A 26,160-nucleotide genomic window follows, 5' to 3' on the forward strand; every position below is an offset into this window, starting at 1 on the left:
TATTATTAGGCTAAGTTTCCATTTTACAAGAATGAACGGTTTGTAAGTACAAGCTTTAATACCGAAAGCTTGGCAGATTCTTTTATTAGTGTCAAACTTTGTACACTAGAAATTCTTGCCACTTCATTAGAGAATGTAGCAGGACACTCCAGGATGGGAATTTAATATTTTGTTGATTATCTGGTGGGTCTCCATGCACTGAGATAACACCAGATGATCGCATGAACACATTCATATTCCATAGAGGCATGCCCCTTACTTGCTTTTTGAGCCAGAGGAAAACCACAGCCTTTCTCAGGCCAAATTCCCATGTAGGAAATAGTTGTTCATCTCTCCCTTGCCTTCATTGAGAGTTCAGCATTTAACTGAAGAGTTAATAGATGCCAAAGTATTCTGTAAATTGCAAAGCTGTATATAATTTTGAAGTATTGCAAAAGACCTCAAGTGTACTCTTTCTACATGTATATGCTGGTACTACCTTTGATTTAACATATTTAAGCTAGATTCATTTCCTTTCTGAAATTGAATACTCTTCATCTTTACTTACTGTTATTTCTCAGACCCATTCACTAAATACTTTTTTAATCCTTCTCTCTGATGTATCTAAAATTTCCTACTTTCTTCTCCTGGATCAGTTTACATCCAGATCATTATCAGACTCCATTACCTGGTCTCTGTCTCCACCCTCTTTCTCTATCAGTCTTCTCAACCACTCTTATTACAAATCTTTCCAAAACTCCAGTTGTATTAGCCTTCTATCACTTGTAAAACAAATCACTACAAACTTAATGGCTTAAAATGACAATTTATTACCATACAATTCGGTAGGTTTTGGGAATTGAATCATGTTCTTCATAAAGATATGTTTAAATTCTATCCTCCAGTACTGTGAGTTGAAAATAGGGCAGTAGAAGATGTTATTATAGTTAAGGTGTGGACTCATTTGTAAATAGGATCTTCAAATACCCTATTTAGATGAAGCCAAATTGAATTGGGGTGAGCCTTAATCCATATGACTGGAGTCCTGGTAAACTAAGGAAATTTGGACACAGTCAATCAGTAGAAGCCAGAAATTGTTAGAAACTAGAAGTCATTAGAAATGAGAACAACAGATACAAGAAAAGATTGCAACAAGATGGAAGATTGCTGGAACCCTACAGACTCTGTGAGAAAGCTAACCCTGCAATACATCTCGTTGGACTTCTGCTTTAAAAACTGGGACAATAAATTCCTGTTGTTTAAGCCAAGTATTTGTTATAGCCACCTTGGCAAAATTAAGAAACTAGGTCAGAGTCCATTAAAAGGACAATTTTTTGAACATACAAATTCAAAAATGTTTAAGTTCTTTTTTTTTTAAGATTACAGCTTGAGAAAACAGAACAGATGGATGGTAATGGTTTATATATCCAATATCCCAGCTTAAGTAATCTGCTTGAGAACATTCTATTATTTACATAAATTATATAGAAATACTGACTTAAATGCTCAAAATAATAAAATTAATATATGTCCTATGTCCCTAATCTGCTTTTATACTTTATGACTACTAAATGGGAAACTTCTCAGCAGATCCATCTCTCAGATTTATTTCCCATATGAATTTTGATAGCTGTCACTGATATTTATCATTTTGGAATGTAAATAATATATAAGCCTCCATCTTAGGTCCCTTTATACTTTGCCTACTTCATTATCTCTCATCCCAACCCGTCTAAGATCCCAAATCAAGGTGTCAGCTTTGGACTAAAAGAAAGATTATGTTCCTTCTGGATGCTACAGGGAAGAATCCATTTTCTTGCCTTTTCCATCTTCCAGAGATCACCTACATTCCTTGGTTGCGGGCTCCTTTCCTCCATCTTCAAAGCCAACAAGTATGAAAGGAGTCCTTGTCATGCTGTATCTCTTGGATCACAGTTATAAAGACTTCCCACTTTTAAAGGCTCATGTGATTAGTTTGGGCCCACCCAGCTAATTCAGGGTAATCTCCTCAACTCAATGTCTATAATTTTTGGGAAGTCATTGTTCTACCTATCACAGCAATTTAATGACGTCACTTTCCTGATCAAGAGTTTTACGTGATTCCTATAGCCCACTAATATAAAGTTTATCTTCTTTTTATTGCTTTGAAGATTCCCCAAGCTAAATTCTTAATGATTCACAAATATAGATCTTTTGCTATTGTCAAGAAGGTCTCCTTGACATATGGTAAACATGCTGTGTTTGTCTCTATTTCCTAATGGATTTTGCTGATTTTTCTTCCATTTGAAATGTCTTTCAAACCCCTCCTTTACTTATCAAAGTCATGTCAATTTTGTAAGATCCAGTTAAAGTTCTACCTCATCAATAAAAACTTTCCTATTGATACCACTTTTCTCTAAATTATTATAATCCTTTAGTTTGTATCATAGTTTAATATATGTGGTGAACTTTTGTTGAATGGAAGAAGTCATTCTTTCTTCCTCTGGTAATAACACCCTGTTTTTTCTTTGGGGAACCCATTTTGCCTATTAGATACAAACCTAGTGCTCTCACAACTAAAATATCTGCCCTCCTGTGGCCAAGGGGTGCCCCATGACCCCAGTAAGGCAATCAGATGCTGACTTCTTATAACACAGGGGCCCAAGGAGTAGTTCAACCTTCGAGAAGCAGCTTGCTGCTGCCTAAATTACCAAAACTGCCCTGGTTCTTGGGCTTTTACTTTGATTCTATTGAGCCACTAATAGCCTTCCTAGAAATTCCTTTTTGGTTAAGCCAGAGTCATTTTCTGTTTCTTAAAAATCAAATCTAACTACTAAAGCCGTGTATTGCTCTTTAAATGTTCCCCATACGTTAGACTCCTAAGTTTCTTGCAATATCCAGTATATTTTATACTTATTTTGAATATTCCATTATCCTTTGTATATTTCTAGATTTAAAAAAACCCTTTCAATAAATATTGCTTTTTATACATTTTTAAAAGATTATGTTATGCTCCTGACAGTGACTTGAGGGCCAGAACAGTGAAATATATTTCTTTGATGCCAATTCTGCTACCCTCTTTAGCAGAAGAGACAATACTGGGAGAATAGTAGAAAACCAATGATCGCTTCTGATAGATTGACTGAAAAGGTCACATACCCCTGATTGTATTTTTTATGTATATTTCCTATCTCCCCACTGTGAAAAATCCAAGCTTTTATCTGTAAGATATATATCATTTAAAAGATTATATATGTATAAATACATTCAATATATATGTGTGTGTATATATATCCCTTGAGTATGTATCCAAGCTCTTATTTGAATTACTTTTGTATCATCCAGTCATATGACCTCCATTTGTTTACAATACCTTCATTAAATGCCACCTAAATTGTGCTTATTTTTTTTAAAGATTTATTTTATGTATTTCTCCCCCTCCCCCCCGCCCTGCCTCATTCCCCCTGTTGTCTGCTCTCTGTGTCCATTCACTGTGTGTTCTTCTGTGTCTGCTTGTATTCTCCTTAGGTCACTCTGGGAACCGATCCTGGGACCTTCTGGTTTGGGAGAGAGGCGATTACACTCTTATGACACCTCAGCTCCCCTGTTCTGCTACATCTTATTTTCTCTTCTCAATGTTTTTTGTTGTGTCACCTTGCTGTGCCAGCTCTCTAAGTCAGCTGGCCCTGCTGCACAGGGCAGCCTTCCCATGCTGGGTGGCATTCCCAGGCAGAGACACTCTTGCGAAGGGTGACATTCCTGCATGGGCCAGAACTCTGCATGGGCCAGCTCACCTAATGGGCCAGCTTGCCCTCACCAGGAGGCCCTGGGCATCCTATATGGTAGAAGGGAGCCCAATTGGTTGAGCCACATCCAATTCCCCTTATTTTATTTTCTTAATAGGTACATTGCACTGCTGGTTCATATGAAATCTGTGGAAGACTTTTCCCAAATCTCTCTCTGAAATTCAGATAAACAATGGAGTATCTACTTTTGTTTTCCATGATGGATAATTTCCTTTAGCTGGTGACCAGTCAGGATATTTAAGAGATAAATATTTTATCTCTTTTTTAATGAATCTATGTTGGGACCTAATGAACGGCATTTATGTTTTATAATGGCTTGTGTGAATTTGGGGGGAAGTATATTCCAGAATTGCTCAAAGTCAAATTAAGTACCTATTATTTTCTCATTTTGAAAATTGTGATGTTCTATCTCTAGTCTTTGGAAATCTTTTGCCTGTGTAATCTCTTCAAAATGACCAATTCCGCCATTATTGTAAAACAAATTTAGGGTAATCCTTGAGGAATCACTTGAAGATTAACATTTGGCACTTCCCAGGTGACAATAGTTTTTGACCCATGATACAATAATAAAAGGACAGAGATTAATTTAATTCAGATGGGGAACAATTGCAGGAGGACTATTTTAAAGAGATATCAGTTATTGAATGTTATTTTTGGATGTCTAATAGATATCCAAGTAGAATCTTAGGTTAATAATTGGATATGAACATTTAGACTCCAGGAGAAATACCTAGGCTGGGAGTAATCAGTGGAGAGATGGCAATTAAAGACATGAGACTGTATAAAATAAACATAGTTGTGGTATAACTACAGAAAATTTCAAAGATTGAGTTCTGGGCACTCCAGCATTTACAGATCAGTGGTGGTGGACGGGGTAATATTGAGGAATAGCCTGCAATACAGCCTGAGGAGTAGGTGGAAAGCCAGAGAAGCGTGGTATCATGGAAGCTGAGAGAAGGAAGCGATTCTAGCTCTTTTCTTTAACCCTCTGGGTATTCAGGCTTTGAACTATCCAGTCTGATGCTTCTGTGAGATCCTGAGGATTTCTTTTTACAAGAATTTATATTTTTCCCAAGGAACTCCAAACTCAACCTTTGGCTAACTACTCATGGTGGCTCTGACATGGCCAGAACTGAAGTAGACTTGAGAGTCAGAAGATTTAATTTCTCATGCCAGCTCCACCCTTTACTTCCAGGCTCACCCTGAAAAAATTACTTTACCTCCCTGCAAAATGGTCATAGCCATGCCTGCCTGCCCAAACCATAGGCTTATGAAAGGATCCAAGGAGTTGACAATTGATCATGTATTCTCCATGTTAAAGAAGCAGGGTACCAAAGAAACTATTACTGTGATAAACGTTCAGAGAAACCAAGGTCGTCTGCTATAAATGCCTTGGACCATTTTGTTTTTACATCTAAACACATTGTACCATTGCTTTTAATTCTTTGAATGTAATATGAAACAGCAGAAAAATTAGGAGACTGTATTTATTGACGCAGATTCTTTCATGCATGGTGTTTAATCCATTTTTATTTTTCATTTGTTTTTTTTTCAGTTCCCAACAAAAATAAATAAAAATTGTAAATTATCTATATTCTCCTTCAATATCTTAAGGTACACAATTATCAAAGCTGATATGAACATAAACAAATTGATACAATTCAGTATTCTGATAAAATTCATAATCAAATAGTTACTTTATGTTCAATACAATACAACTTTATGTTCCATAGCATCTTTAATATAAACAGTATACCACAATGGCTCTTCAAACATTAAAAGTGCAATTACAGAGTGCAAAAAAGCAAAGAGAAAAGTACACTATCTTACATTTAGCATCATCCAATTTGAATAACATTTGTTTAGATAAAATTAACATTTAGTTGAAACATTAAAGTGTACTCCAGACATACTATTTATACAAGTTGCTACCCTTCCTTTTCCCATAAAAATATGAGAAATTGTCCGAAAATACTGGGTAATGAATGAAAAACTTTTTTATCTAAAAGTATACAGAGAGGACATTGGAACAAAAACAACATAACGGATCATATTTGAGTTTAAAAACTGCACTATTGAATTCGAGAGAACTTAGACCCTAGCATCATGTATTTGTAGTTGGAAAAAACCTGATTTGACACCTGATGGCAGTTGAATTTAGCTAGTTCTCTTCTGGAGAACTTAAAAATAAAAACCTAAGTTAACACATCTTATGTATCACATTTCCTTTCTCCCATTGCTTTGACTCTTGGCAGAGGGAAGGGGATAAGAGCAAAAGAATGTCTAGGAGAAGAGTTGAGTTCTATTGTATTATAAATTCATATATATAGAGTCTGAATTTTAAGGTTAAACCTTTGGTAACAATCATAGAACTTATATCCTTGGTTATACAATGTGTCAGATGGGTTACTGTATGGCATTGGTAGGAAAACAGAAATTACATATTTATGCTTTTCCATTTGCTTTTGTTGGACAGACATAACCGTTTCTAGAAATATGTGTGTGCGCGTGTGTATGTATGGTAAGAAATCTGTAAAATGAAGAAGTTGGGCTAAATATAAGCCAAAATCTTTCCATTATTTGTAGGTAACATAAACTGGTAGCAATCTTTTTTTTTTTATGTTTGCTAAGCATCATTCCCATTAAAACAACTATTTCTATTTATTTTTACTCATAAAAAACATTCTTAGTCAATTCTTTTTGTTATTTAATATCTATTTACAAATAAGGATTTAACTCTTAGATTTTTAAAGCCTTCTTAAATAAAGATCAAAACCAGCCAAGACTATTTGCATTTAGCGATGTAATATGAATTGAAATACTAAAGATGAACCGATATGACTCTCCTTTAAAAAAATAAATGTATTGCCTCTGAGTTCTTGGTTAAAGAAGTTTTCTTTCAAACACTTAAGGTCACAAGATAGGAAGACTTCCTTTACATACAGTGGGTGATCAATATGTCTGTGTAGGATTTAAAATGTGTTCTAAAACAATACATTTGACTTCAGTAGTATTAAATGGTATATGGCAATATCCTTTTAGATATCACTGACTTTCATTTCTCTTTATCTTGCTTCTAAGTTTTATTTTATAAACTGTTTGACAGAGCAAAAAAATAATTGTAATTCTATGATCGACGGAGCTCAACAGGTGTGTGTGCATATGTGCATGTGCATGATTCTTTTGTTTCTCTCTTAGTAAAGAACCACATCCAGGACACTGGATGAGTTATGTGCACCAGGATACACACATACATATGCAAGTCCTGCCACCTGCCACTTCAGAGGTCAGCCCTAACTCATACCAGGAAAAAAAGGTGGAGAAAGAGCAGGACCTCCCTGACCTGGTATGTGAGCCAGGGAGACAATACCCAAAGGTCTGGCATTCAAAGAGGAGCCTAGCATGAGCTCAGCAGTTGACCAAAGTATTCTTGTTAATGCACTGAGACCTATGGGTTCAAATCACAGAAGAAATCTTAGTCTTTTCCAAAAAAATAAACAAGTGATGAAAGAGAAGCCCCTGGTTTCATGGCAACCCCCATAAGGAAGTATGGCTAAGTTTCTAAATTTTAAAAGCTTCCAAATGAGTTTGCTCATTTGGAAAAATACATTATGATTTATTTTTCCTATTTTTCCTACTCCCTGCTTCAGGATATAATTTTCAATATAATTTTAAAATCTTAAAGAAGTTACTTATTGAGTTGATTTTAAGTTAAAACTCTTGCACAGAAAATGAAATAACTGGATTTCTATTCCTAGCTAATATGCCCTACATTATTTTTAAAACTAATGATTAGTCCATCAAATTTTAGATTATGATTTAATCTTAGAATTCTTCAGTCAAGTTTCTGTGAAAATAAATACTCTAAAAAGAAGCACAAATTTGGGGATTTAAGTGTGGATTTTTCCCCCTAATTGGTGAACAAGTTACCGCACATAAATGTTACACTATACAAAACAAGGGAACATTGTGGATCTATAAAATACCCACTATTTACAGAAAAGATGATATAAAATCAAGTTTTCTAATTCATTTTACTTAAGGCGAATCTGTTAAATGGGCATCCATAAGAGTTGTGGGCTGGAATGGGGAATTGTACACCCCCTCTAGGCAGATAAAAATCACATGATTGCTTGAGATTGGAGAGGATGGAGCATGTCCTTCCCAGGTTTGGTTTATTTCAAGTGTGTGGAATTCAGCACAGGTCCTGTTTTTGCATTTCCCCAATTCCCAATGAATTACGGTTCTGATACATGGCATCATAATATATCAAATATATGGCTACCTCATATATCAAACTATGATATGGTCAACCCAATTATCATTGGTTTCAATAGTAGGGAAAAGTATACTTATTACATTGATTTTACTACATATTTAGGCTTTGAGATATCTGTCATTTTTTGACATTTTTAAGCAATCTACTGGACATTTCTCATTCCTGTGCAACAGGAATAATCTTTGAAGCTTTTTATTAGGCATTTAGCCCTGGAAATGATATCTTAAAAATATATCAATTGACTTTCTATATTAAATATTTTGTGTACATTATACATTAACAAAGTTTCTCAAAAATAAAACAAAAATAAAAATATTTTCCAAGTACATTAAAAATACACCATTGCTGACCTAAGACATGACCAACATAAATAATATTAATAAAATAAGAATATTAACATTAACCAGGCATGCTGTGCACCCCTGCCTATAAGCTTGATGGCATGAGTCAGACTTGTGGCAATGCTGGAGCCCCTGAGGCCACTCTTTCATATTCCTTCTTTGGCTCTTTACTTTTTCTGTTTCTGTACCTGGAAGCATTAAGAAATGAAACTGTTAGCACTATAGTTAATAAAAACAAACTACATTAACAAAAAAAAATCAGCGTGAACTCAAAATATATATTACCAGAGTTTTTCCAAAATGACACACGTGAAAAGAGGGAGTAAGGGGTAATTACCCATGGTCAAATTATTTGGAGAGGAAATGGTGAAACACAATTAAAAGAGTTTCCTGACTATAGGACTTCTTAGAGGCTTAAGGCTAATAATGACTGTATATAATACATCTTTCCAGGAGGGGCATGTGACTACCTTTAACCTGGGTTTTTCTTTTTTCTTTTTTTTACTCTCTCTTTTTTTCTCTCCTCTCCTCCACTCTATTCACCTCTTTTTCCTTCCTTCCTTCCTTCCCTACTATCTAAGGATGTAGTAGGAAACATCTACATTACTTTATTCTGCCCATCATATTGATATGTTCATATCACCAAAAAAAAAAAAAAGTTGTAAGGCACTAATCAGACAACTGACAATGCTCTAAATACTACACATGCATTATTTACTCTATCCTCACATTTACCATTACCTCACTTTACAGAGGAAGAAATAAAGCACAAATGGGCTGGGTAACCTGCCCAAGTCTCAGAGTTAGGATTTAAGCATAGATATAGCAAACTTCAGAATCTCCATTCATTCATTTATTAAGTTATCTTCCTAGTATTCTGTGTTTTTTAAAAAAACTTATTTAGGAGATGAGGCATGTGGCCTTGAGGAGACTGTATAATGCCTATACTTAGTGGAAGAATACTTGATTGGAAAACCTTTGTTCTTAACTTGGTTCTGCCACTTGTCAACTATATAACCATGTCAATTTAGCTCTCTAGGTCTCTGTTTCCCCATCTATAAAGTCAAAGGTCTTTCAGGCTTATTTCGGTTTCAGTAATATCCTGTTCTGTGATTACACCCAATTAGGAAGGCATTATTATTTGATGAATACTTAGAATCAAACATGGACAAAATAAATGTAATATTATAAAAGCAGCATACATTCAGACCTTCAAAAATAGAAGTGCTCTGCTTTCATCAAAAAAAATCCATTCCAACTATACTGTACAATATGTACAAGTTTCAAAGTAAGAAAGATTTCATGAAGATAATTTTAAAGCAACTGTTACTAACACACACACTCGGTTCCCATATCCTGGTCCTAGCCCTAAAAAACGGATGGTCTAATATACTGTCAGTAGTTTCAATGTCCGTTCTCTTTTTCCAACTATCAGCATATTCATAATATTGCATGTGAAGATGGGGTATGACTGTTTAGGGATCTATGAACTATTTTTTAGTATTAAGTTTTAGAACTGTCTGGAAACATTTTACTAGGCTGTCTTAAATTTTAAGATCCTAAGCCTCTTGGGTTATTAATTTACAAGGCTATGTTTTAGTTTATAGAAAATTAGGTCCCAATGAATTAAATGTAGGTGGAAAATTATAACATTGGTATCAAGCCTTATAGTTTTAGTTTCACATATATTATCATCATTAATACTAAAGACAGCCCTATTTTTAATGTAGGATAAGAATTTCTGTATGTGTTTTTATAGAGGAAGGAATTGAGGCTGAAATTTGACTTGCATAATCACCCAGATAATAAGTAACAGAGCTAATAATAGAGTCAAATCCAGGTAGTCTGACTCTAAAATATTTCTTTAGATATCATCAGAGCAGATGATAAAGATAGTATCTTACCCCCCTAAGTAACATTTTATCTACATTTGTACCCAATTTAAAGGTCTGCTTCCTGAAAGATGCAAGCAATTTATAAAAGCAGACTGTAAAATAAACTAGCTTACCATCTGCAGAAATAGTATAATGAACCAGCAATTATGACAAGGCACAAGATAACAAGAATCACAGTCAAAGCCACATATTCTTTGCTCAAGGGCTGGTGGACTGTCAAAAAGAAGTGTTCACATCGTACACCAGTATAACCCACTTCACACCTAAAGGAAAATTCAAGAGCAAAATCAATTATTTAGGAAAATATCATGGTTATGGATTAATTTGTGAGAACTAATTTCACATTGCAATGCAAGAAATCAACAAGGTTTGCCAAAGGTTGTATGGATGAATTCAAAGATTGACCTTAGAGTTGGGCCAACATTGATAAAAGAACTCATGACAGTACTCAGGTTCAATTGTGGTATTAAAAAGACATCCTGCTTCAGCTACCAAGGTGGGCTGACAATCCAGGATGGTGTTTTGTAAATTGTATAGATTTGGGGTAATTTTTCTCTAAATCAGGGAAATCAATTCTTTAAAAAAAATTATATAGAAGTCCAAGGAAGAGATCAGAGTGGAGCTGCTATCATGGCGGTGTGAAGGGAGCCATTTGAAGCCCTCCCCGTTCTGCACCCCTGAAGTTTCCCTACAACTTGAAAATTAATATATGCTTTGATTATATAATATGCTAATTTTAAATCTGTACTAATTTTAAAAATCCAGTTGACAAAGTTTCTAACAGTATATACAGACTGCATTCTAATAGCCCATGGAAATATAGGGTAACTTCAAAAAACAAAGAGAGTGGGAGCTATGTAGTTGAAAGTAAACGGTTTCTTTTTTGAAGTTTGTTTGTTTTCTTTTTTCTTAGCATTTTACCTGCAGTAATTTTCATTCATGTCCACGAGGTAGATGCACTGTCCATGCAAACAGTATCCATTCATGTCAGAGCCACACTTTGTTATTGACACTTGAGCAACACGTGGATTGTCTTCTGTCTGAACTGTGAAGGGAATGGAAAGTTGAATATATTCTGTTGCCTTCTTTGAAGTATTAATCATCCTTTCATAACAGTACCCTAAGAACTATTTCAAAAAACAGATCAAATGGCCAATCAGATGAGAATTTTCAGAAGTAGGAAGTAACTTTAGTGATCATACTCCCTAGACCAATAAACAAACATCTGAACCAAAAGGAAAATATCCAGTGGGATTAAAAAAAACACACACACACACAAACACACACAAAAAAACTAAACCTGAGAATTTAATTTTCAAAAGACAACCTTTAAGGATAGAAACGTAAGTTTTCACACACGCACAAAAATTACCTTCCACAGTAGGTATTATTCACTTTTCCAGACAAAAGTTATCCAATTTTTTCCAACATCGAAATAATTCTTAAACTAATAATTCCAAAAGCAATTGCAACCTGAAACTGTTAGTTAATTTAAGAGAGCTTATTTTTATGGTGGGTTTTTAAGTCAATAAGCCTTGTTTTGTTTTGCATTCCTCAATTTTTAAACCAACAACGAAGTTAAGCCCTCCTAACACAGTAATGATGAGACCTGAATGTAAAGGAGACAGACCCTAAGCTAGCAATGCCTCTGGTAGGCAAACAGAACTGCAAAAAAATGGGAAGTCTCATTAGAAATAATCAACCTACATCTAAAATTCACTTTTTAATATTTTAGTTACTAAAATGTGACGGTTCATACAAAATAGCCAAAAATAATTTTGATTGTAATATTCTTGTTCAAATAACCAGTTGGGAAAAAAAAAGATGGGGAGGAAGAAAAAACTTTCAAAGAACCCAGTGATGAAGCACCAAGTTGTTAGGGGAAATATCCTGGTTCCTCAGGATAACCTTTCCCTGAATAGCTCATACTGCATATAAAGCATCTCTCCCTTGGACCACATCCAGAGTTCTCTAAAGTCCCTAAGGAAAAAAAAGACTATATCTTACTTAGCTCTATATTCCTTGGGCCTACAGATGATATTTGACATGTATTAAACACTCATCAAATGTTTTCCAAATGAACATTGTGACTGGAAAGAAATTTTAATTTGTTCATCTTACTATATATATATTAGTATTTACTATGTGCAAAGTTTTTATTTTTATGTTTTGTCTGGGACCCAGTCCATCAGTGTGACCTCTAACGATGGCTTCACAGCAAGGGTGCAGTGAATGGCAAAGGCAATCTCATTTTCTTCATTCCTCACCTCTTTAAGATCAAGTCTTTGTATATAACAAAATGCCTGGCCCTTCTCCACCAGTTTTTCCTTTATATAATATTCCTAGCCCTCTAATTCATAAGCAGGTGAAAAAAAAAATTCCTTTGTTATTACAGCAGCTATTTCCTCTTTTTCAGTGTTTCCCATATTTCTGGTCTCAGAGTTTAATTTTTTGTTAAAAAATGTGTAATCTTTTAATGAAATTTTGATAAAGTAGGCTTTACCTAAAGCTGTGCAGTTATCATCAGATTCTCCTGGGATGCATGATGGGATCACAGTTGTACTTAGAATTCCATGTATAAGATGGAAACCTATTAATAAAGAAAAGCCAAATATATAATTAAAATTTCAGGGAAAGAAACCTTTATCAGATTTCTATATAACTGTAGTACTTATAGAGTCCTAGAGTATTATATAGATTACAGAGTACCACAGAGTATTTACAGAGTTCTTTTAGTTATTTCAAGGATTTAATCCATCAAAACCATAAAAGGAAATCATTAGTAGAAACAAGCATAATTGGAAATAAATTGTGTTAGCTCCCAATCCCAGAGTAAAAGATTTGGCATTATATTTATAATTACAGATTTGACCTGCTCAAAACATTTCACAGTAATCTTTTTGAAGACCTGATTTTAAAGTCTGATTTCCTAAGAAGTTTAGGGATTAAAGTTCCACTTTTTACTCCCTTCAAATAATGTGTTTAGAGCAATATATCAAGACAAGACCCATCAGAAAAGGTGCCTTCAAATAAAAGTCAGGTTCACTTATTGTAACAACTAACCAGGAAACTCAAGCTAAGAAACATTCACTTTAGTTGATGTAAGCGCTCAGTTACCCTTTGCATGCTAGAATTTATTTTATTTAATAAAATGTAATCTAAGTAAAACCATAATATATATTATCTAATATTGGAAAGAGCACACATGCTTGATGAACCACACTGACCCCTAGAATCCAGTTTCTGTCAGTACACTGAGTTTGAGCAAGGTGTTTCATGGTTTGTCTCCAATGAAATGATAAATGTTTGAAAAGAGGCATCAGAATGACTCAAGCAGTTTCTGAATTGCATAGAAAAGAGGATAAAAAAAATCCTTTCAATTGCATGCAAGTTTACTTAAGAACATTTAGATTTTTCTGTTTAAGCCTCAGGTATTTGTACTTCAACCACTCTTTTCATTCTATATGAGTAGCTGTTACATAAAGACTATTAAAGATGGTAGTTTTAGTATAGTTAGCAGCAACTAACATTTCTTGAACACACTTTCCCAGCCACAGTTCTCTCTGCCTTATCCATATTATCTCATTTCATGCTCAATGATTCTTTGAAGAACATATTATTATCTCCACTAGACATATGGGAAAACGGAGGCATAAAGAGTTTATGTAACTTTCCCAAGGCATATAGTTTGCTGATAATGGACTATATTGCAGAGTTTGGAAGTGCACAATAGTAGAGTGTAATGAACACTATGTATAACAAACCAGGGTCATTGTCACTGGTGCAGAGTATTTAAGTCCATAGGAAAGCAGTAAAGTACGGTAGAAAGGCAATCCTGTGAGATAACTTAAGCTACGTGATGCTGGAAAAATTAACAAACTTCTCTGGGTCTTGAGTTTTGTACCTTAATTTTGGGGAAAATGTTTAAAATGTATTTTTCTGAAGTATATTTTTTGACACTCAAGAGTGCAATATTTCAACTTTGAGCGTCTAGTTTTAACAGTGTATGTGGGCAGTGCCCTCTACTGGTCTGTAATAAGATTACAAATCTTTTTGCAATTTGATACTTTAAAGAATAACTTAATTCATGTGATATGGGGATTTTTCAATCTTTCCTCAATCAGACAAAGCTTATATCTACTAAGAAAATTGTATTTTCTTTGGGTAGTAAAAACCAAGTGGCACATCAGAATCATGGTTTATGTTTTTATAACTTGACATTTGAAAATTAGAGCAACCCTGTGAAAAAGAATCACCTCAGTGCAGTTAAATTAAATGCTTTGTCCCAAATCACACATATAATGACCAAAGGAAACAAAAGTTAAGAATCTATCTTTTGACATCATTTTCAATGATTTGAAAATACTTTTTTTTTTGGAAAAGTTTAAAGCTGTCTCCTCCATACTCCATGTTTCTCCTACAATATAAATGCTGCTTCAATTGCTCTTATAGACAATATAAGTGACAAAAAATGGTTAAAATCTGGATTTCCTCTGCCAGCTGAATAGAATTTTAAAAGAGTACTATGTTCCAAACAGTTTTTGAGAGGATGAGCAAGATTCTTATCTGAGTGAATTTTGTTCTAATTCTCAATATAATTTTGCCAGGCACTTTCACTACTAAAGAATTAAACCCTTTAACTTATATAGTCTCTTCAAATACAAACCTGATTTCTAGCTATGTGTTTTGTATTCCGATATTCCTATCCCTCCGTGCTTCTTCAAATGAGGAACACTTTGAAGGAGACAAAACCAATTCCCCAACTAGGAAAGGACCGCTGGGAAAAATGCACATTTGAAGCTAGTTTCTCTGTCCTTTCCAAAAACCAGAGACCAGCCTTTCCTGTTTGGAACTGCTTACAATTGTGACCTGTGATTATTATAGAATCCACCTAATTGGTTTGGGGTATTTCTTCTAAGTTTTGTTTTTCTTCTTCTTCTTCAAGGTTTTTAGTGGTTGCTAGTTTTTCCTCAGCTGGAAACTTTGTTCCAATTGCTCAGGCCACCGGTGACATATTTGTCTTTCTTAATTAAAGAATGTTCGGCCTAGGGTGTGCCTCTATGAAAACCAGGCTTTCCTTACCTGTGACACTTCCTTGGACACAGTCCATCACTCAGGATGGTTTCTGTGAGACTTGCTGCATTAGTACAACAGCAGACTGTTTTACAGATGAAATTATAAATAATTTTAAATGCTCCTCTCAAATGAAAAAACAGCAAAATTAGTTCTAAGTCATGTGTCCATAGCCACAGCTCTACTGTTTTAAAATTGGTTCTCTAGTTTTCCTTTGTCTTACTTCTTTCTGCGGTGGGCCCTTGCAAACTGGAGTAGAAAAGTAAGTGGGGTTGATCAGAAGACCGAACAACTCTCCCCACGAAGCATGCTGATACCCATTACCCTATCACTTTTTTTTTAAAGATTTATTTTTATTTCTCTCCCCTTCCTCCCCCACACCCCCAGTTGTCTGGTCTATGTGTCTATTTGCTGCAGCTTCTTTTTCTGCTTCTGTAGTTGTCAGCAGCACGGGAATCTGTGTTTCTTTTCGGTGTGTCATCTTGTTGTGTCAGCTCTCCGTGTGTGCGGCACCATTCCTGGGCAGGCTGCACTTCCTTTGGTGCTGGGCGGCTCTCCTTATGGGGCACACTCCTTGTGCGTGGGGCTCCTCTACGCAGGGACACCCCTGCGTGGCACGACACTCCTTGCACGCATCAGCACTGCGTGTGGGCCAGCTCCACACAGGTCAAGGAGGCCCGGGGTTTGAGCCCTGGACCTCCCATGTGGTAGGCGGACACCCTAACCACTGGGCCAAGTCCACTTCCCATACCCTTTCATTCTTAAGAATAATTATTTTAGGAAAGCGGATTTGGCCCAATGGATAGGGTGTCCCCCTACCACATGGGAGGTCCGCGGTTCAACCCCGGGCCTCCCTGACCGGTATGAAGCTGGCCCACGCGCAGTGCTGATGCGCGAAAGGAGTGCCCTGCCACGCAATGCTGTCCCCCGTATAGGGAAGCCCCACGTGCAAGGAGTGCGCCCCGTAAGGAGAGCCGCCCAGCACTAAAGAAAGTGCAGCCTGCCCAGGAATGGTACCGCACACATGGAGAGCTGACACAGCAAGATGACTCAACAAAAAGAGACACAGATTCCCGGTATGCTGATAAGGATAGAAGCGGTGGCAGAGGAGCACTCAGAGAATGGACAGAGAGCGGACAACTGGGAGGTGGGGGGGAGGGGGAAGGGAGAGAAATAAATAAAAAATAAATTAATAAATAAAAAAGAATAATTATTTTAAAAATCATATCCATACATTTCCTTACTCTTTATTTGTCTTTTTTTCTTTTTTTCTTGCCTTTAATATCATTTGAACATTTCAATTTCTCCATGATTCAATTACAGACATTATATTGGCACTTTTGGTCCTTAACCAAGGATGCCGGCTGTGATGATAATTCACTATGATGCTAAAGATTTTGGTAGTGTCAGTGCATCAAAAAAACAGGTCTGGAGGCAAGTGCCACAATTGTAACTAAGATACAAGGTGACAGAGGGTAGATGATTTGTGAACTGAAAACTGGCAGTTAAAACATCTATTCCAAAGCTGCTATGAAAAATCAAAATCCCTTTAGAGACCACTGTTTCTGTCACATTTCCACATGGGTTTTGGGAATGTGAAGCTCACCTATGCATCTCTGTACCTTCACCTTTCAGAGGTTGTGTGTCAGTGAAATCTCAAATGTGCCAGCAGGAAGTGGTGCCAGTGACTCACAGGATACAAACCACCTCTTCCCTATGAGTCAGGGCCGAGCCTATGCCCTTACACAATGTTGGGGCCGGGTGTGGGAGAGGTTGTGTACCATCACCGGAATGGGGGAAGCACTAAATGGTGTGGCCCTTGAGGCACTAAGAAGTGTTTGCCCAATAGTCAGGTGGAATGCCAGATGTAGGAAAAAGTCTTATTGTACATGATTTCTTTTGATCTTGCTTCCTAATGGCTGCTCTTAGGGGCTCATCTCGAAGGAAGCTGATACAGAGGAGGCTGGGATTCAGTGGCTGGCTGAGTAAGCCTCGTCAGCAACATCAACTGTAACTCTTAGGTGGTAAAATGCCTCTCCTGAAAGACTATCAAGCAAATAAAAATGACCTAAAATAAAATGAGAGTGATTACAGAACAAAAGGAATGCATCACTTTTTCCCAGTTAGACCTTCTAAAATATTTAGACCAGAACAGCAAACTCACAATGAATCATAGTATTTACCCAGCCTGAACAGGTAGCAAAATCCGCTTTATTCACATTTTTGCTGTGGTCACATGCCAGCCTACTCACGAACTGTTAGTTTTCTACCTTCTTCCATGACAGTGTGTAATTTAAGGATTTGTCTGTAACATAGTAGGCTTGTTAGGTCTTGTGTACTTTCAAGAAGGGAAAGTGCTTCTACCTTTTCCGGTATCTTTTTGTTTTAAATTAAATTTCACTATTAGGTAAGATCTTGTCTCACCTTGGTTAAAATAACTGTAACTTCCTTATCATATCAGGTACTGAAAATCACTAGTCAGTGCTTTGTAGAACAGTCTACTTTTCTGAGAAAAAAAATACAAATGTATAGATAAAAGCTTTGTCTTCTACCAATAATCCTTCTCTTCCTACAATTCTTCAATGTCAACCTTACAACTAAGCTCTGTCAAAAGGAAAACACAAAAACCAATCATAACTATTTGAAATAAAACAGCATGGAACCAAAGGTTGACCTAATAAAAGTTCATAAATAGTCTTTTAATTTTGAGTTTAAAATATCAAATAGCAAGAAAAAATTTAATATGTCAAGTTTTTTCCATTCATAGGGATTAAATTATCCTCTTCAGTTTTGCCAGTAACTTATATAAATCATATTTCAAAGTCCTCATATATTTTAGTCATACAATATGACTTTAAAGCTAGTCACATGAAGAATCAATGAGTCAAAATATGAAGGTACCATTTTACACTAAAAATTGATTTAAAGTTATAAATCCTGTTCCTAACAGAAGTGCTTCCATAAGGCAGGAGGCGAGGCACACCATTCTTGTGTAAAAGGTACAAGTCATACTAATCCTGGGATTTCGGAATTTTGTGACTTCTTAGAGCTCTTGCTCTAGAGATAGGGCTTGTACCTAAAAGTCACACACTCACCCCTAGAGCATTATTTCAAATGTTCTATTGGAAACATTTTTTAAAGTTATTTTTAGAGAAGTTTTAGATTTACCTTTACAGAAAAATTACACTAAAGAATAAGGAATTCCTATATAACCTTCCCCACAGACACCCCCATGCATAGTTTTCCCTAATACTGACCTTTATATTAATGTGGTACATTTGTACAGCTGATGAACCAATATTGAAGCACTGCTACTAGCCAAAGTCTATAGTTTATGTTATGGTTTACATGTAGTGCTGTAGTTTCACAGGTTTTGACAAAGGTGTAATGTTGTACCTCCATCATTGCAGTATCAAACAGAAAAGAATCTCACTGCCCCAAATATATCCTGTGCTCCACCCGTTCATCCCTCTCCCTTACTTCTGAACCCCTGGTAACCACTATCCTTATATCAATGTTACAAGTTTTTCTGTTAACACAAGATAATAACTACAATATCAATAAATCTAAGTTGATCCACGGTTACACTCGCCCCTTATGAAATTCATTCCTCAATCTTGAGGGATTTAGGATGATGTCACTCTGACTGCTTCAGGCTGAAAGGGGACATAGACATTAAAGGGCAAATGGAAGGAATTATTTTGCTTGTTAAAAATCTTATACTGGAGGGGTTTTTAACCTTGACTCTCTTCATTCCTTTGCATCTTGCTTCTAACACCTAAACTCTATATATCCAATTCAGAAATTTAAATTACTATATTATTGCTTCAAAAGTCAAATTTCCTGAGGGAAATAGTGTGGATGATAAGTGCTTGCCATTTGCCTTCTTTTCTTTATATATTAAGGATGGAACTTTGATTACTTAGTGGCACTTTCAGAAGCGTATTGACTACCACACTTCCTTGATAGAAGCAGATTGACTAATATGAGTTTGCAAAAGGATACTTTTAAGCAGTGAGCGCACGCACACACACACACATGAATTTAAAACAAAGGAGGAAATAAGTGTACAAAAGATAATTTTTAAAGTTTCAAAGCTAATTACTTTCATTCAGGGAACCTACATAATGCAGTTAGTGCATGGTAAGCAGCCAAGGAATTTTATTTTGTGAAAATGTATTATTGGTCAACATTCAAGACCTTAACTTCAGAACTTCAGTGAGAGGCACAGATGCATCTACAGTATAATAGTAGGGTAGGAAGGCATTAGCTATGCCTAATAAACAGAAAAGTAGGAGGAGGGCAGCTTAGGCAATACTTTTGGTAGCTCTGTGTCTTAAATGTTATTTATTCAATAAATATATTTTGATATTTTTCTATATTCAAGATATCGAACATTGCTGAAAGGAAAACCGGTGAATAAGGCATGTTCCAGCTCAACATAAAATTAATGGGATTTGACACTTGGGGGTGGTAAGGAAAGGCCAGTAATACTAAGATTCTGGCCAGAAAACACCAAGGAAGTTGGAGCCAGTGCTCCGAAACATGCTCATCAATTGCGATGAAGGTACCACACTAATGAAAGACGTTGTTAATGTGGGAAAAGTGGGAGGTATGGGGAGTGGGGCATATAGGAATCCTCTATATTTTTTTTATGTAACATTTAATGTAATCTACGTATCTTTTAAAAATAAATTTAAAAATATATTAAAAAAGAATAGGAAACAGACATGACAGCAGGTTTGTCATGGTTTTTGTCGCTATTAGTATTAAAGAAGGAAATAATGAGTAAATTAATTTGAGTCTGAAGCTCAAATACCATCTATTTATATCCGTGAAGCAGTTGGGAATACAGATCTTAGAGTGAAAGAATAAGAATGGAGTCGATGATGAAGTCTCTCTAAAAGTCATTATCAGGACATAGGACCTTTAAAGACATGGAAGTCAATCAGATATTCCAAGGGAAATAGTATGGAAAATAATGGAACTTTGAGAAATAGGTAGTAGGGAGTGGACAGAAACAGCCCAGGAAAGAGAAAAATGAATTGGGGGAACAAAGAAGTTTCAGTGGTTGCTGAGAGAGCAGAGTTTTTAAAGGATTGGAAAAAGTACGGGGAAATTAACCAGAAAAAGTTATTCACAATTATTATGAAATGCAAGTGGTACTAAAAGCAGCAATAAAATACTCTAAGCTTTATATTTGCATTGGGCCATTTGTTAATATTCATTTTATTTGGTTGGCGACTCAAACAACTATCCAAACTGTGAATTAATGAGGGGCAATGTGTAATAAAAATGGAAAATACATTAGGCCAAGTGTTCTCAACCAGAGGCAATTTTGCCATCCAGGGACATTTGGCAATGCCTGGGGACATTTTTGGTTGTCACAATTGTTGGGGGGGAGGGGCGCGGGCACATGCTACTGACACCTATGACACCTAGTGTATAAAGATCAGTGTTGTGCCCATACATCCCAACGCTAAATGCAGCCCCCACCCCCACCCCCGGCAAAGATTTATTTAGTCTGTAATGTCAGTAGGGCTGAGTTTGAGAAACCCTGCATTAGACTAACGTATTATGGGATCCTGTTTAGCTCAGATACCAAGTTTATCCCCCTGAAACTGAGTTCTCTTAACTCTGAAAACAGTGTCTGGTGGTAGGTGTGGTATGGAGGGGTAGATTGAGTTTTAATGAGATTACTCCAAGGTTCTTTCATTTCTAAAACACTGCTTCTTTTTCTCCCACTGGCTGTGTATCATTCAGTCATATCACTCCCGGGTGATTCCTCTCTGTTTCTCTTTCTTACACACACACAGTGCAGATATACTGAAATTTTAGTAGGCGTACTGTCAGTGACTACAGATTCTATTAAGAGATAGAAAGGCAGAAAGAGTGCATAAATTATTAAACTTATCAGAAACAACAGAATTAAATTTTCAAAGATATTGTTTAGTCTCAAAATATTTTGCTTTTCAAGCAAAGTTTCAAACAACAGCTGACTGAAAGAAGCCATAGTGTGATAACTCTGAATAGACTATCAAACTAAAACATCCCTCTGGCAAACCTTGACTGAGTGCTTACTCTAAACCCATCACAATACAAATGATAAATGATGAGTAAAGTTCCAGTAAGGACAGACAGCTTTAAACACAGAATGAGAGTGATGAAATGGGGACACAGGGGCTAGGTTGGGAGGGGACATCCTTTTGAGTGGTGAAATAAAGGTGGAGGGTCTTACCAGAGAAGGCTTGCCTAAGCAAGTGACACTTTTCTTCAGTTGTAAAGTTTGAATACAAGTTTCACCAGATGTGAGAACTGAGCTGTGGGTGTCTATCATAGGGGGTACAGCATGTTCAAATATGGAGCCTTACATACTGGGTAGCCCATTTCTCTCTGATTCATTTTCAAAATGGGACTACTAATAACTTTCCTAGCCAAAAAATGGGGTTATTGAAAGGTTCAAATGAGGCTTTTTGTAAGAAAACACTTTGATGATAAATGATAACAGCTCTAATTTTAAATGTGCTTTCTATTATATTCTAATATCATCATATCCATCAAATCCATATACAGTAACCTGATAAGAGTGATGACATTATCTCCATTTTACTGATGAGAAAACTGAGGCTCAGAGGGAAATATTTTTTTCTGAAGAAATGGGATGTGAAATCTATACGTATGTAAGATCTATAACTCTTAATTCAATAACTATACAATAATACCTATAAAGTTATACTATATATATCTATATATAGAGAGAGACTTTTCTGCCATCCTGAGGATTTATTTCCATAAAGATATGTATTTATCTCATTTTCAAGTCTCAAAATTAAAATTGAAGACTTTTGCCCCAGGAAATTAAGGGTTAACATTTTTCTCTAGACAATTATCATCTATCATTCCCTGTATTATAAATAGAATCCTGGTTAATTAAACCATTACTTTAACCTACAATGTCACTGAATATTTATTTGCTGTGTAACCAGACACCTTAGTCTTGCATAAACTGCCAGAGGACACTGAGTCTGTTGCATTACTTCCTCTTTCAAAGGTTCCAGAATTGCCATACCAAGGCTAGGGCTGTCAGATGGCTCCTCCCTGAGGATCTCTCTTATTACAGCTTTGGGGAGACTTGCCATTGTCTTCCAAAGGAATGTTCCCAACAGCAGTTACCTCCACATTAATTACGTGATTTGCATAGACCTATATTCCAGTGACAATCCATAGATGGGGAAACCAGACCTTCACTGACAGTCTTTTAAGAAGGTTTCTTACTTGATATTTGCATCCCTTGGGTGGCCATTAACCAGGAAATGGGAGATTCTTGTGCATTGTGTAAAAAAGGACAGAAAACATTCAAATTAAATTTTGCCAAAATGATTATATGAGTATTTGTGTTCTTTTTTTAGGCAAAGAAATGTGCCTATTTCCTCACTGTTAATGGGGATGGGCTGCAGATTCTAACTTGGTCCCTTACAGGTGTTATATTCAATTCACAATAATATAAAAGGATACAGTGTACAAACTGATATATCCTCCTTGATTGTTTTACTTAACATGCATCTCAGAAAATACAGAAAAAAGGCTTCAATCAACAAAGTCAATCACTACTTTAGATTAAAAATCATATCCAGAGAACTATGTTGATTAAAAATGATAAATGTAAATTACATATAAACAATGTATTTTAGCATAGATTAGGAAAATAGCCTCAAAGTTTTCTATGTCTAGTTTGAGTGATACCATCAAGGAGTCCGAAAGCACATTTACGCACAGGTGATTCTCCATGACAGGTTCTAAGCCCTGGGGCAGCCCCACTAGTCTGGAATTTCCCTATTAGAATCTGTTAATTTTATTATGTTCCTGATGATCCTGAGACCCTCTGGCCCTGGACACACTCTTACAGTATGACCTTGCTGTTTACAGTCTTTAAGTTCTCGTAAGGTATTTGACTTCACCGAATCTCAGTTTCTTCATTTGTCCAAGAGGGCTAGTCATACCTAACTCCTACAGTTTTCTTAAGGAGTAAATGAGATGATGGATGTAAAGCGCCCAACACACAACAGGGGTGGCACACAGTAGGTATTTGGTAACTGTTAGTTTCCTTCCTGCCTCTTGGATTTCCATCCCAGTGCTGAACCAGACACCCTCCTTACAAGGCAAGCCAGTGAGGAAGGCTGCTAGGGTGCTTGGGTGAAAATCAGACAGCAGAGGCCTGTCATTATGGTTTCTGCCTTAAATGTGTCATTCTTAGCTTGTGCCAAGACTCAGGTAGCTCATAAACTGTCAAAATCAACAAAGAAGATTTAAGGCAAGCCCATGTCTCAAAGAGATAAGGCTTCTCATATTTTCAAGCAAGAATGTTTACTCTGCTCAATTCTCTCTCTGCGTGCAATTAAGTAGGGCTAATTTGTCTTGGAGAAGACATTCAGGAACATGCTCAGAAACATGTTTGGATTCTCTCTATTATTTCTGGGTATCACTGAAAATATTTGATTTCAGACTGAGAGCCCTAAACATAACTGCAGAACTCAAGGTAAAAATGTCTCCTCTTCTTTCTGGAATAATCACAAGATTAGAAATAACTCAGCTCTAAAATTGTTGGCTATTTAGAATGTATTTCTGCTTTGGAATATCTCAGCGCTTTTACTTAGTGCTCAGTAGACTAAAACAAAACTGCTGGCAAACCCAGGTGTGAACTTCAGCATGGCGTGGCTTTTCTATATGACCTTGGGTCATAGTTTCCTAATTCATAAAGCAAAATCTTAATATCAAACATATAAAATTTAAAAGTAACCAGATGACTTTGAGTGGGTGTGTGGCAATTTAAATCTGCAGGTGTTGGGGTCTAGGGATAAACTGAAGGATCTATATTTTTCCACAATTACAAATACATAAGAATTCCAGTAAAAAGCTACCTGGCGAAAAATAATAAAATGTTTGATGAAAGCTAAAATAAATGCCTTCTTCTTCTGAAGGTCTATATTTGGGAAAAGTATATCGTAGTATTCTTTTGTTTGGGTGGGGAGGGGGAGGCAATTTCAGAAAAAAAAAAACAAAAAAAACAGGTGTCCTTGCCTTTTTTCCATGTGCTTTGGAATAAGACCTTGTACCTGCATATCTGAATAGAGCATGGAGATATGATGCAGAATTTCAAACAGGAACTTTCCTTGTGGCAGAGAAATATCTAAACAAACTGGGAAAACAGAAACTGACCTAGCTCATTTGGAAATGGGCTTGGCAGCTGATGAAACAGGTGAACTATAATTAAGTAATGCAATAAAGGAGTTAAGCACTTTCATGACAACAAAAACACACACACACTAGGCAGTACCACAATAAGTAGTAACCAGGTTATTCATACGCACTTGCTGTCTTACATTAGAATATTCAATAAGTTGCCCAGAACAGACACATTGTTTAGAGGCAACCTTGGGGGGGGGGGGGGGGGGAAGGGAATGCTAAGCCTTTCTGACCTCTGGGTTAATTTCTAACTTTAGGGAGACTGTGAACTTTCTAATATTTTTTTCTTCAACAGGGGTTTCAAAACAAAGACAGCAAAAACCACTTTATTTACTGCGAATCTTACAGCAAGTCATTCTTAGCTCCCTTTTTGGTAGAAACTTCAGGTGCAATTTCCAATTGTTTCTGCACTCAGGCTCTGGGTAACTTCCAACTATGCATAGTAGCATTTCCTTAGGTCTCAACCCCTGAGATAAAGTGTAAAAATAATAAATTAACTGTCACATACTGACAGGTAGAGTTAGTATGTTAGGGGAATTTGGTTCATTGCAACCACAGAAAGAATGTGAAACTGGTGGGTAACTTTTATTTCCTTATTAAACTGTTCATATACAGGTCCAAATGTTAAGTTTAAGGAATTAGGGAGAAGTGATTTTTTTTTTTTTGACCAGAAAGGATAAATAAGGCTTTTTTCTCCTGTCCACAAGAACAAAATCATTTTAAAGAGGAAGATAGGGATTGAAATGCACTCATGAGGCTATGGAGAGCAACAAGCAGCGGGAAGTGCAAAACTAGGTACTAGCCTCCCCGAGCCAGGCTAAGGGGGAAAAGATAGGTGTCAAGTGTAGTGGGCCGGGCCAATAGCGGCGGGAAGCGTGGGGACCTGTGCAGGTCCCTCTGGCTCCAAGTACCTCGAGCAGCGTTTAATTCTGTCGCAGTCCGGATCTCCAGCAAAGCTGGCACAGGCGCGCGCCAATGCCTCTCTCTCCCACACCCCTCCCCCAGGAAACTTAACCAGACTTGATTTTAGAAAACTGGGTACAACAAAGGAGAGGAAACGCATTTCATTCCAAATTGTCTAGCCTCTATCCGCCTGCTTCCCAATGAGAAAGAACAAAATATGACATTTTACCAGTGCCTCGCAGGCCTTTGCATTTCTAGGACTAGCAAAGTTTCAAAGAAAAAAATAAACGCATTTGACTTTTAAATTTACCTAATAAGGAAATATATTAACTCATTCATAACATATATGCCATTAATTCCTGTCATAAATGAAAGACATTTATAAACTCTGACTCCTGATTACCAACACTACGAACCCCTTCATAGGGCAAAGACAGACTCACATAAAGACATTTTAAATGGAGCACTCTTTAGTTTTGTGGAAAACTCACGACTTTTCCCTAAATGCTCATGGCTTTCTTTGTCTCCTGGAGTCGCGGAAAATGGGGCCGGGGCTGCGGGCAGGCGCGGGCAGGGACTTACCCAGGCAGAGCAGCAGCGCGGGGACGCCGGCCGCGGCGCGCGTCTCCATCCTCTAGGCGGCGAGCGCTGGGAGCCGGCGG

The 26,160-nt window shown here is 36.6% G+C and overlaps 1 protein-coding gene across 1 annotated transcript; it reads right to left on the reverse strand.

Moving 5' to 3' along the window:
- Positions 1-5,250: 5,250 nt before the first annotated feature.
- EREG (epiregulin) lies at positions 5,251-26,155 on the reverse strand. Its single transcript, XM_058296969.2, has 5 exons — positions 26,081-26,155; positions 12,783-12,869; positions 11,201-11,324; positions 10,393-10,542; positions 5,251-8,572 (listed from the first exon to the last, which is right to left on the reverse strand). Exons 1-5 carry the CDS (start codon positions 26,127-26,129, stop codon positions 8,491-8,493), a joined length of 492 nt encoding a protein of 163 aa, XP_058152952.1. The 5' UTR covers positions 26,130-26,155; the 3' UTR covers positions 5,251-8,490.
- Between the last annotated feature and the right edge of the window lie 5 nt (positions 26,156-26,160).

This window comes from Dasypus novemcinctus, chromosome 1, assembly GCF_030445035.2.
Source record: "Dasypus novemcinctus isolate mDasNov1 chromosome 1, mDasNov1.1.hap2, whole genome shotgun sequence".
NCBI lineage: Eukaryota > Metazoa > Chordata > Mammalia > Cingulata > Dasypodidae > Dasypus > Dasypus novemcinctus.

Bases quoted from the DNA above. Each gene is read 5' to 3' on its own strand.
- EREG (XM_058296969.2), bottom strand. From the start codon at position 26,129: ATGGAGACGCGCGCCGCGGCCGGCGTCCCCGCGCTGCTGCTCTGCCTG. The intron at 12,870-26,080 runs GTAAGTCCCTGC...CTTTATTAATAG, and splicing joins CGCGCTGCTGCTCTGCCTGG to GTTTCCATCTTATACATGGA. The intron at 10,543-11,200 runs GTAAAATGCTAA...ATTTTCCTTTAG, and splicing joins ATGAATGAAAATTACTGCAG to GTGTGAAGTGGGTTATACTG.